Source organism: Chiloscyllium punctatum, chromosome 41, assembly GCF_047496795.1.
Source record: "Chiloscyllium punctatum isolate Juve2018m chromosome 41, sChiPun1.3, whole genome shotgun sequence".
Lineage (NCBI taxonomy): Eukaryota > Metazoa > Chordata > Chondrichthyes > Orectolobiformes > Hemiscylliidae > Chiloscyllium > Chiloscyllium punctatum.
Window position 1 is genome coordinate 28,982,787 of NC_092779.1, and position 13,705 is coordinate 28,996,491.

The window sequence follows — 13,705 nt, forward strand, 5'->3', positions numbered from 1 at the left end:
TACTACAATCGCTTATGAAAGGTAGAGTAAACACTGAAGGCCATTAGCTTGTTTTCAGTTCGAATTGAAAAAGGATTACCTGGTTCAGAAAATGCAGAGATTGAAAAGTTTTTAACAGCAGGCCAAAGGAGACCGGATTAGTCTCAGAAGCAGCACTGCCTCCCTCCTACAGCGCAGTACAAACCCTTCGGCCCTCTATGTTACGCCGACCTGTGAAACCAATCTGAAGCCCATCTAACCTAAACTATTCCACTTTCATCCATATGCTTATCCAATGACCATTTAAATGCCCTTAAAGTTGGCAAGTCTACTACTGTTGCAGGCAGTGCATTCCACACCCCTATTAATCTCCGAGCAAAGAAACTACCTCTGATGTCTGTCCTACATCTATCACCCCTCAATTTAAAAGGTATGTCCCTTGTGCTAGCCTTCACCATCAGAGGAAAATGGCTCTCACTATCCACCCGATCTAACCCTCTGATTGTCTTATACATGTCAATTAAGTCACCTCTCAACCTTCTTCTCTCTAACAAAAAAAACAGCCTCAAGTCCCTCAGACCTTCCCCATAAGATCTTCCCTCCATATCAGGCAACATCCTAGTAAACCTCCTCTGAACCCTTTCCAAAGCTTCCACACCCTTCCTACAATGCAGTGACCAGAACTGTATGCAATACTCTAAGCGTGGTCACACCAGAGAACAGAAATTCTACAGTAAGTAATTCACCTCCTACCTCCCTAAAACCCGCCCACCATCTACAAGGCACAGGTTATCTATGATGGAATACTCTCCATTTGATGTCTCCAAGATACACAAGAAGCTCAACACTATCCAGTCCAAAGAAGCCTGCTGGATTAGTAGTCCATCCACCAACTTAACATTCACTTTCTTCACCACTGACACACAGGGGTTTGCAGTGTGCATCGTATGCACAACAGCAGCTCACCAAAAGGTCCTCTGGCAACACTTCAAATCCCTGAGCCCTATGACCAGGACAAGATATCAGATATATGGGAATACCACCAGCAACCTTCCCTTCAAGTTCCACATCACTCTGACTTGAAAATACATCACCATTGTCTTCATTGTCATTGGATCAAAATTCTGGAATCTCCCTTCCTAACAATCACACCGTTCTACAGGGACTAAGCAAACACAGGTGTATCACTTATTTCTATCTTCATTTACTGTTTAAAGATATTGCATGATATCTTGGTCACATGAAATAAGTGCAGAAACACTAAACCATAATCCAGTGTCAGAAATCAAAACTAGGTATCACACACAAAATGTCCTCGTAAGATACCAGTGGTGCAGTATGACAACTCGGATAGCAACTTACAGATTTGTGTGTTAATTAACTGTTTATGTGCTATCATTGAATGTTGCTGTCTATTTGTTTTCTAATACCAAGGAGTGCTGATAATGTCATTGTTATTCTTATTGAAAAATCTGGGCTTTTATGTTTTGTATCATCATCAAGACAGTAGGAGACGATGAAAATCTCAAACAAGAAAAAGGAAGGAAGCCAAGGTGTTGCTCAACTTATTAGTCCCAAAACATTTTAGGGCCACATCACTACAATTGTCAGTACAAACTCTTAAAACGTATCTACAGCAATTTTGAAACTGTGCATCAAAATGTTTCACAAGTGAAACAATACTCAACAAGAATACAAAGAACAAAAGATCATAGGCCCTCCAAGCCTGCGCCGATCCAGATACTCTACCTAAAAACCCTCTATTTTCTAAGGATCCATATCCTTTGCTCCCTGCCCATTCATGTATCTGTCTAGAAACATCTTAAATGATGCTATGGCTCCCAACCCACCATTTCCGCTGGCAACACATTCCAGGCACTCACCAACTTCTGCGTAAAGAACTTTCCACATATATCTCCCCTAAACTTTTCCCCTTTCACTTTGAACTTGTGACCCCTAGTAATTGAATCCTCCACTCTGGGGGAAAAAGTTTCTTGCTATCCACCCTGTCTACACTTTGTCATGGTTTTGTAAGCCTCAATCAGGTCCCCCCTCAACTGCCTCCTTTCCAATGAAAGTAATCCTAATCTACTCAATCTCTCCCCGAAGCTAGCACCCTCCATACCAGGCAATATCCTGATGAACCTCCTCCTCACCCTCTCCAAAGCATCCACATCCTTTTGGTAATGTGGCGACCAGAACTGTATGCAGTATTCCAAATGTGGCTGAACATTTATACCAAGTTCTTGAGAACATTTATAGTCAGCCGATACCGACACAACAGACCACAACAGGAAGACACAACACATCTGGATATACTGGTCATTCTGACATACATCAAAGACATATCAGAAATGACCACCAGACAACTCTGATCCCTAGGTGTCATGGTAGCCCACAAACTGACAACTATACTATGACAGCTACTGACTAGTATAAAGGATTTCATATCCACAACTAACAGAATCAATGTGTACCATGTAAAGATTGCCATAAACATTACATAGGGCAAACCAGAAGAAAACTAGCCATTAAGGTACACGAACATCAACTAGCCACCAAGAAACATTATCAATTATCACTTGTGTCCATACACACGGACAAAGGAGGACATCAATTCGACTGGAACAACGTATCCATCCTAGGACAAGCCAAACAAAGGCATGCGTGGAAATTCCTAGAGACCTGGCACTCAACCTGGAACTCTTAACTTGTTGAGTTAGACCCCATATACCAACCACGAAAAATAAAACCAGAAGTGATACCACCCACCTCTGCAAACCGGGATACACAAATAGCAAGCAGGACAGAATACCAATACTTCATCGGAGGCACACTGATGTTACCTAGTATGGTAATGAAATATCTGCAAACAATCTTATCAGCTCAGCAAGCAAGTCAACAACCTAACATTTATACATTTATATTGTAACTTCATAATCTTATTCTTTCCAATTACTATAAATAAAAAGGTCTACCTCTTTTATCATCAGTTTCTGGTTTTGTCTTGACAAGATCAATTTGTCTTCCGGGGATGCCAAGAACAGCCAAGTCAATTACACCACTCTCTGCGCTGTCATTCATGTGACTTTGGTCCACCACATTAGCTTTGGCCTTGTTTGACTTAAGCATGAAATCCTTTAGAGCTAACAACTTGTCTTCATCTGCTTCAGTCATCCCCTATGTTAAAAACAAACAATTAATCATATTACGAAAAAAAATATTATGTGCCCTCAATGCAGAAAAGATATGCCACCATTGAAATGGCTGCAGTGATTGTTCACAATGGTGTAGTTGTACCCATCATGTAACACTATTCGTATGTATTCAAATAAAGGTCTAAAGGTCTAATAAAGCTATAAAGACCAAATGCTAGGATACCATGACATCAGTTGCTTTTTTTTTTGCATTGTCCTGAAACAATTTTGGGTTCACTCTGAATACACTGTAATGGCACCCAGATGGATAATAGATGGATTCAGCCTTTGGATCTGAAGCTAAACTCAGGAAGCTTACACCTCCAGTGTGAAAATGATTTGCAGTGTAGCTGCATTTGGAGAAAGGAAAATATTTGCAGGTAATAGCCTGAATTATCCTAAACTTTTGAATGTTAGTAAACAGTTTTCTGTTTTACTGGCATCACATCAATTGCCATCACTCAAATTGTACATATGACACAGCACTCCACTGAGCAGCAGTGTTGGTCACAAATACAGCCCAATTCTCTCCCCAACCCATTTATTAATTAAGCAATTATCTTATGAGCAAAGGCTAAACAGGCTGAGGGTGGGACATTACTCACTGGAGTTGAGAGAGCAAGAATTGATCTCATTGAAACACAGGATTCTTAAGGGGTTTGACAGGGTAAAGGCTTAGAGGATGCTCCCCATTGGGCAAAATACAGTCTCAAAATACAGTGGTGCCAATTTAAGACTGAGGACAAAGACAAATTTCTTCTCTCAGATAGCTGAGTGTATTTGGTACTCCTTGACTCTCAGATGTGAAGGCACAGTCCTTGTGGACATTTTAGGCTGAAATAGATGATTCTCCTGCTGATCAAGAATCTAAGGATTATTGGGAAGGGCAAGGAAGTGCATATGAGGAATATTGGATCAGCCATGATCCTATTGAATGGCAGAGAAGACTCGAGGGGCCAAACAGCCTACTCTTGTTCTTAATTCTTATGGTCTAATAAAACTTACAGCAATCTAGGAGGCAAAATTGTTGCAGTTTTTCTGAAGCACAGCTAAGGAAATAATGCATTACAGCGCCATCGCTGATGGAAGATTGAAATTACATGGCAACTTAATTACGAATGTGGGCACAAGATCTTGCCTTGAGAAAATATGTAGAGTTGAGCAACTCTGATTATTGATATAATACTTTGTGCTGCAGTAAAAACTAAACTAAACTTCAATATAATATTGAAAATTGGCTAACAAAAAGCCCAAAAGAACTCCAAATGGTGGAAATAAGAAACAAAACCAGAAATTACAAGGGGGCATAGCTTTAAATTAAGGGGGGGTAGATATAGGACTGATGTTAGGGGTAGGTTCTTCACTCAGCAAGTCGTAAGTTCATGGAATGCCCTGCCAGTAGCAGTAGTGGACTCTCCCTCTTTATGGGTATTTAAGCGGGCATTGGATAGGTATATGGAGGATAGTGGGTTAGTGTAGATTAGGTGGGCTTTGATCGGCGCAACATAGAGGGCCGAAGGGCCTGTACTGCGCTGTATTCTTCTATGTTCTATGTTCTATGTTCTAAATTACTGGGGAAAAAAGTGACCCAAATGTAATTTCTGCTTTGGCCACAGATGCTGCCACGTCTGCTGTGTTTTTCCAATAATTTCTGCTTTTATTTTTGTTAAAAGCATGCTAACTTGTTGATGCTGGAAGTCGCCAAGAGGTAAGCTTCATATAGTGACAGCATCATAATGATTTTGGACTAGAGGCCTGTAATCAGCAGCGTTCCGCAGAAATCATTGCTGGGTCCACTGTTGTTTGTCATTTATATAAATGATTTGGAAGAGAATATAGGGAGCGTGGTTAGTAAGTTTGCAACTGACATCAAAATAGTAGACAGCGAGGAAGGTTACACAGGGAACTGGATCAATAGGCTGAGGAGTAGTAGTTGGAGTTTAATTTAGATAAATGTGAGGTGTTGCATTTTGAAAAACAAATCAGGGCAAGACTTACATAGTTAATGATATGGCACTGGTGAATGTTGCAGAAGAGAGATCTTAGGGTTCAGGTATACAGTTCATTGAAAATTGCATCACAGGTAGACAGTGTGGTAAATATGGTGTTTGGAATGCTTGCCTTCATTGATCATTAAGTATATGAGTTATAATGTCATGTTGCAGTTGCAGTTGCAGAGGACATTGGTGAGGCCACTTTTGGAATACTGTGTACAGTTCTCGTTGTTCAGGTTTAGGAAGGCTATTATAAAATTGGAGAGGGTGCAGAAATGTCACCGGGATCGAAGGGTTGGAGTTATAAGGGTAGGCTGGATAGGTTGTGACATTTTTTCCACAGGAATGCAGGAGGTTGAGGTGTAACCTTATTGAAGTGTATAAAATCATAAGGAGCTTGGGTCAGGTGAATAGCAAAGGTCTTTTCCATAGGGTTGGAGAGTTCAAAACTCAAGGACATAATTTTTAGCCAAGGGGAGGAAGATTTAAAAGGGACCCAAAAGGCAATCTTTTCAAAGTGTGGATCATATATGGAATGAGCTGTTAGAGGGAATAATAGATTCAGGTACAGTTGCAACATTTAAAAGACATTGAGACAGGTACATAATTGGGAAAGGTTTAGAGGCATATTCACCAACCGTAGGCAAACTACATTAGTTTGGGAAACAGTCAGCATGGATGAGTTTGACTGAAAGGTCTGTTTCCATGCACTGAGTGACAAAGCCATTCTTTTGAAACATGTCATTAGCTTGCTCATAGTAATTCTGGAACAAATAACCCTTTTCCTTATATGAACCTATTCTGCTCATACTCTATGGTACACAGTTAATCCCCTGGTCAACTGTCTGGTGAGAAGCTATTCAGAATTTTATACTGATAAACTACAGAAAATTTTGTCAATTATTTGTATTCTAATGTTCCAAGTATTCCCAATTTAGTGAAGTTCAAATCTTCTCTCTGGCAGCTTTCAGCAGATCTCTTCTACCTTATTTATCTTCATAGTTTTCTATTTGGCTTCTCATGTTTGATCAGCTATCCACCAAGACTTCCTTTTAGCTACATTGTTACTAAGGCAGGCAATCTCCAGCTTCAACTTATTGCAAGCAGATTCCAAATGAAATTTCACCCTTCATATCCACCATTGATCAGAAAAGATCTCCAAGGAATTCAGCTTTTCTTGAACTGCTGTTCTTATTACATCCAGAGATCAACACACAATATCACACAACACCACAAATACAGTCTCAATCTTCCTTTTTTATTGCTTGTTTGAATTTCTCTCACTTTTTCAACTTGCTTTTTTGTTTTTCCAAAAGCAGTTGGTTATTATTCCATTTACTGACTCAATCAATTCTCTTGGTTTTGAAACCTTGTGCCACTTAATCTCTCCTGTTTACAACGCTTTCACAGGTCTTTTCCTTGTTCTTTTTCTCACCTTACACTTGCTTAAAATCTGTTACACCTCTACCTTTTCCCAGGTCTGCTGAAAGTGCATTGACTTAAAATGTTAACTCTCCACACGCATAGAAAGACTGCAAGTATAGCTGCATTTATATTCCTGAATCAGGCAGCTGAGAACTTTTTTTTTGTTTGTTTAGATATTCACTGAATTTACAACAGTTGTACCTCAGAATTGGGCCTTTGGCAGACTTGAAAATTTGCCAACTACATAAGGTCACATGCTAACTTCAGCACAGGAGTTTTTTTAAGCATGTTTAAAAAGTGCTGTGTAGCATGCTGCTCATGATCCTTCGGCACTTAATTATCAGTATCAATTAAGTTAGCTTGTTGTCAAGTTTATTTTGAGACAAAAAATGTTAAGTATAAAACACAGAAGTACAGCATTGTATAAGCACCAGTGGTATTTGTTCCTGTGAGAGACTGAAGCATTTAATTTTGTTTTACGTCTCCCACACCCAGCTGTGAGCAACAAAACAAATATTTTCACTGAACAGGTCAAAATACTGTCTAGAAAAAAGATGACTAAAATAAATGCAAATTCACATTAGGCAGGTGCAGTTCTGAAGAATGGTCACTGGACCTGAAATGTTCATGCTGACTTCTCTCCACAGTTGCTGCCAATCCTGCTGAGATTTTCCAGCAATTTCTGTTTTTGTTTCTGATTTCCCGCACCCGCAGTTCTTTCAGCTTATTATGTGCCTAAAATGACCTTGTAACCTAAACTGTGATTTTAGAATCAACCAACTGGACTGGAACCATGCTGCCAGTGCCAAATCACAGAGGTTGCTGGACTAGTGTGCTGATTAGGGATATGCACTTGCATGGAGCCAAGTGCTCAAAGAAGAGCTCCAGAATACCACGGACAAGTCAATTAAAGTCAATACTTTGTTAATGAATATATTTAAAACATGACTGAAGATAGTATCACAAGCATATGTTTTGATTTCAATTATTTTTCTCTCAATCTTTTACAGCTCTTTCTAATTTTTGACTTAAAGAAGTGAATCAATGTCAACTTGAAGTTGAAAAGATTACAATTATTTATTTCTCGATGGTCTAAAAATGATTAAAAACACTTCTAAAAACTCAAACGTAAATGATCTTCCTTTGAGGTGTACTTGTTTTTACATGTAGAATCTATGCACAGATCTGCCGTTTACCACACATTATAATTTGTTGCAGAAGCAAATAATCTTTAGAGACACAAAGGAAATTCAATATTGATACAGAGACAAAACAGTACTTCTACCTAGTCTGCCAAACTCCCTCATCAGTCGCAAGCTAGTCTGAGTTTAAGACATCAAGGTCCAGTAGCACAACCAGCCCCACCTCAATCTTTGGCAAAAGGCACAAATGAACTGTGCAATGGGAATTCTCCACCTTTTTTTAAATAAAGACGTATGTGTGAAGTATTACCTGAGAAAGCAGTTTCTTTAACAGCTGTGTAACAACTGGATCTTCTGGAAGTGGACATTCCAGCATTAGTCCATTGCGTACCTTCTGGCGCAAGATCAAGTGCCTATACAAGTTTATTATGTCCTTTGATCGCAATACATAATCAAATATAGAACGGTGAACAGGTTCCTTGAGGACACTCAACAACACAATTTCCTTGTCTATCTGTGAAAATTCCAAAAACAAGCAGCTTGAAGTGCAAACACAATTGAATTAAAAACAGCAAGCAGATGTTGTGAAGTACACTTCATCTAGTAACATCACTTAAAAAAATCAAGTTGGTCTCCAGTAAAGTAACTATGGAAGAGGAACAATAAACATGGCATTATGCGAAGACAGGAAGTTTGATCAATTTTCCCCTCTGTATGGCCTAAAAGATCATGTTTATTCAGGCTATTTTATGAAGCCACAGACTTGATTTCTTTTCCAAGCAGGCCATAAGTACCACCTCAAAAACAGAAGTAATTCAAGTTGACAGTCAAATGGCATTTTCTTCCTTCCGCCAGGTTAGTAATTTCTGAAACTGGCGGACTTGAGAAAAATCACAAAATACAAACATGAAATCCAATATTCCATGTTATGGTTACGTTAAAGAAAAGTCCAAAGTCTGAACAACATTCATGAACAAGCAGCAATGAAAGTATGCAGGACAACAAAAACCTCTGACACACTGTTTTAACTCAGTGTTATTACAACTATGCTGCTCTTCCTTGATTTGGAGGAGCCGAAGTTGGACTGGGATGGTTAAAGTTAAAAATCACAGAACACCAGGTTATAGTCTAACAGCACTTATTTGGAAACACTAGCTTTCAGAGCACTACTCCTTCATCAAGTAGCTGTGGAGCAGGACCAGCTACCTGATGAAGGAGCAGCACTCTGAAAGCTAAAGCTTCCAAATAAACCTGTTGGACTGTAACCTGGTATAGTGAGATTTTTAACTTTACTCTTCCTTCAAGACTTGCTCTGCCTGATTTATGTTTTTTTCTGCCACTTAATTCCCCCCACCCCCACCTAAAATCTTTCACCTAACTGACGCGACTTTAGGACAACCTGCAACCACAAAGCGGCTCTGAAAGCTCTGCTTCATTTGGACCGCTGAGACAAATTCCGTCACAGCAGCTGAAACAAGCTACAATATTCTTTAAAGCAAATTTGCTCTTTCTCCTTTAAAAGAATTTCAGGATCTGCATCTTCGCTAAAAACTAACCAGTTCTTCCTTAGGCCATATCCCACCTTTGTATCAAGTTTTGTTGAAATTCATCCAGTCATTATTTTGCAGCTGTATTGTTTACATATAAACAGGCTAACAAACTGGTTAAAACATTACTATCACTCAACCAGCAATAATATAAATATAAATACAAATACAAATACATGAGATATGACAAACATTAAGATCATAACAAAATACTAACTCTACTCACTAACGCAGTTCTGCATTTGTGAATGAATATTCAAGGTTCCAAAAGTCTCAAAATTTAAAAGCAAATTACTGCAGATGCTGGAATCTGAAACCAAAAGAGAAAATGGTGGAAAATCTCAGCAGGTCTGGCAGCATCTGTAAGGAGAGAAAAGAGCTGATGTTTTGAGTCTAACTGACTCTTTGTCAAAGCTAAAAAAAAGGGAGAAATAGGGAGGTATTTATACTAGGCTGAGAGAAGGGGAGTCATGTCTCCAGAAGTAAAGGTAGCAATAAAGGGGTGATAATGACAAGAGTGCATAGGAGAGATTATAGGGAGATTAGGAGCTGTGAATGGCCAAGGCTGAAGCCAGCAATATGAGACAAAATATGTGGGGATGGGGAAGATGGGTGAAGCAGAGACAAAGTGGAAAACAGGGGAGAAGGGTAGCAAAGGGGGAAGAGGAGAGGAAAAAAGGTGATAAGAAAGTGGGGAGCGAGAGAAAGAGAGACAATCAAGAAATATGAGGTACAGAACAGTAAAGGTCCCGGACCTTCCCGTGGCTTGCCACTTCAACACACAATCCTGCTCCCATACCCACATGTCTGTCCTTGGCCTGCTGCAATGTTCCAGTGAAGCTCAACGCAAACTGGAGGAACAGCATCTTATCTTCCGACTAGGCACGTTACAGCCTGCCAGTCTCAACACTGAATTCAACAACTTCAGAAGATTATCCCATCTCGACCCCTCTGTTTTCATTCTGCTCCGTAATTTTATTCATTTATTTTATTTACCTTTTTTTTAAAATTTGTTTTTAATTTTTTTTTCACTGTTCTGTACCTCCAATTTCTTGATTGTCTCTCTTTCTCGTTCCCCACTCTCTTATCACCTTTTTCCTCTCCTCTTCCCCCTTTGCTACCCTTCTCCCCTGCTTTCCATTTTGTCTCTGCTTCACCCATTCCCCACTCTCCCCCCCCCCCCCCCCCCCACCATCCCCCACATATTTTGTCACATAGCGCTGGCTTCAGCCTTGGTCATTCACAGCTCCTAATCTCCCTATAATCTCTCTATGCACTCTGTCATTATCACCTCTTTATTGCTACCTTTGCTTCTGGAGCTATGACTCCCCTTCTCTCAGCCTAGTATAAATACCCCCCTATTTCTCCCGTTTTTTAGCTTTGACAAAGAGTCAGTTAGACTGAAAACGTCAGTTCTTTTCTCTTCTTACAGATGCTGCCAGACCTGCTGAGATTTTCCAGCATTTTCTCTTTTGATCTCAAAATTTAATATTACTAGAGACACATTTAAACGGCTGCTGTAATTCAAGCATAATCAAGAACACAGGCAGGCATTTAAAATATCACTGTGCCAGTTAGTTGGCATTCAAGGCAGCCAAAACAATCTCAAGCTGAGGAAAACAGAGGGCAGGCATTTGATCAGTACCTGATATTGTTGACACTTTCTGCAATACATTATTTTGTATAGGATCGAATGAGTATAGAATCTGGCTTCAATAATACGGTACCTGTATTATCGGCTGGGAGATGAATGGATTGAGATATGGCATCAGTTTACAGTAGACATCAGCAATATTTAGATGTTGCGCGACCACTGATATGAATCCCACAGCTCCATAACGTATCCAGAGATTTGGGTGGCACAAAAAAGGTGCTAAAAAATAGTGCATGTTTTTTAAAAAAAAATTAATTATAAAGAAATGTATTCATATAATATCTTCTGCACTTCACAAAAGTTAATTTAAACAATTCTAATAATATTAGAAAGTCAGAGATGGATAAGCACTAGAAGTGTACAACGTAATGTTTGTTCAAGTTATGACAAATTGACTCCAGAAATCAGTCCACTTTCAGGTTTCTGTCAATCCTACAAAGACTTGAAAGAAAAGAATAGATAGATCACTGGAAACTAACCTCCCAATATCTTTTACAGCAACAATTTAAAACTTACTGTCATTGCTAGTGATTTGTGATTCCAGTTTCTATGACAAAGCATGTTGAAGTCAATCAACCTGAAAGGACTAAATATTCTTGTCAGTGAAAAATACTCATGATCTAGACCTCCTTGGACCAAGATTTAGTATTTTGTGAATTATAGCTTTTATTGTTTTTGTACTTCAGGAAGAGAAACAAAGCAGATTATTACTGCGTTGAATTTCTTTTAGCTACTTTGTCTTTTTAATTAATAAAGTTTATAGGTATGTCAAAAGCAGCATTAGACTTAATTTAAAAAAGGGTGGTGACAATCTAGTGCAGTTTTAACACAGGAAAACCTGCATGCTGAAGCAACGTACCACAAACAAAGCTAAATGATCCTGGACCCAAAGAATTAGATCAAATCTTAGCAGATCCTATTAAAATGATGGTATACAATTAACTCAGGGGAATAACAACTGCATCAACATTTAACCCAAAGTGTTTTTGTTGGATTCAAAAGTCAAGCTGGAAGTGTTTACAGCCATTTTCAGCTAGTAGCACAGAGTCTCCTCCTGAAGGTCATCAGCCAATTCAACTCACCCCACACAAAGAAAGAAATGGCTAAGCATAGTGAAAACAGCAAAGGCTTCAAGAATAACAATGTCTCAGTTACAATACTTAAGACTTGCGCTTGAGAACTAGCTTCATCTCTGGCCAAATCATTCTAACACACAACACTTAATTGGTAACAAAGAACATGAAAACTAGAAAGGACAACACAAACTTTGGCTTTTGCCTCGACTCTATTTTTTGAAACGTTCTGATCATTGTATAACAAAAAAACTTCAACCTGTGTGTTCTTTTGCTCCAAAACTATCAAGCAAAGTGGATTAACTGCTCAGGAATATCCTGTTCACAAAAAGACCAAATCCAATTCAGCCAATTATGGTCTACTGTCAAACATCAGCATAGTGAAGGACAGCATGGTCAATGGTGTTCAGTTTAGGTCCTGTCGAGCCCATTCACCTCAGGATTCATTGAAATCTTGGTCCAAACATGGACATAGACAAATGGTCTATTTTTATCAAAGATCTTTGTCTTATGCTCATCAGGACAACTTGCAAGAAATATCAACGTAAAAGAAAAACAACTGTATGAGAAAAGAATACTGACTGGATGGCAAGTGGACTCTGGTTGGTGGAGGCATCACCATGGAGAATAGGCCAGTTAGATTTTGACATATAGACAATTAATTGCCAAACTTTATTCAATTTTAAACCAGGCAGGTTGATTCTGATTTGTCAAGGCAGTGCCAAAAGGACTTAGCCAGAGAATAGCCGAAACATTATTCCAATCTGTGAAGAACAGGATCTGTGAATAAACACAGCAAACCCAAGTGATAATCCTAAATCAGCTGTCAGCACAATTCTTCACACAGAATTATTTTACAAATATCCAATCACGGATTCACATTTGACGTTGAACGCTGTTTTGAGTTTTGCAAAAATACGTTAATTGGGTATCGTCAGTGCCTTGCCAATCATGAACAGCCAAAAAACATACAGTTTTTGATACAATTTGGCAGTTTGCGTGACACATGGTCTACATACCCAGCACATTAACACTGCTACCTCACAGCGCCAGGGACCGGGTTCAATTCCCACCTCGGGCAACCGTCTGTGTGGAGTTTGTACATTCTCCCAGTGTCTGCTTGGGTTTCCTCCGGGTGCTCCGGTTTCCTCCCACAGTCCAAAGATGTGCAGGTTAGGTGAATTGGCCATGCTAAACTACCCATAGTGTTAGGTGCATTAGTCAGGGGTAAATGCAGGGGAATGGCTCTGGGTGGGTTGCTCTTTGGAGAGTCGGACCCTTCGCTATGCTGCTGCCACTAGAACGCAAGTCACCACTCTTTCGCGCCACCTCACTGCCTCCAATGCCCTTGCTACTGAATCCTCACCGGACCTTGCCAATGCAGATGTTGACTCTGCTGTTGCCATGTGTCTGCTTTGAGCCCACCTTGCTGATGCTGCTGAGTCTCATACTGTGCCTAAACTTGCCTCCACCGCTGTCTCCATGAATCTGTGCTGGAGGCAGACACTGCTGGGAACCCAAACTCTGATCCGCTGCAGCAGCAGCCAAAAGTCAGCATTAGGACCACCTTGTCGAGGCACAAGCCACTGGAAACCCAAACTTGCCTCTGCTGCTGTGGCTTCAAGTCCACATCAGATTCACTTGCCGCCACCAATGCTGTTGCTGTGATAGAGTTTTTGAACAATAGGTAAGTG

At 39.8% G+C, this 13,705-nt stretch overlaps 1 protein-coding gene across 3 annotated transcripts in view; it reads right to left on the minus strand.

Annotated features, from left to right (window-relative positions):
• pik3r4 (phosphoinositide-3-kinase, regulatory subunit 4) overlaps positions 1 to 13,705 on the minus strand; it is a 98,113-nt gene that overhangs the window by 53,075 nt on the left and 31,333 nt on the right. For all 3 annotated transcript variants that reach the window (XM_072560636.1, XM_072560634.1, XM_072560637.1), the window contains exons 7-9: positions 11,012 to 11,157; positions 8,048 to 8,251; positions 2,958 to 3,159 (exon numbers count right to left, since the gene is read on the minus strand). In XM_072560636.1, the coding sequence (XP_072416737.1) occupies positions 2,958 to 3,159; positions 8,048 to 8,251; positions 11,012 to 11,157 (552 nt within the window). The remainder of the gene's footprint in view (positions 1 to 2,957; positions 3,160 to 8,047; positions 8,252 to 11,011; positions 11,158 to 13,705) is intronic.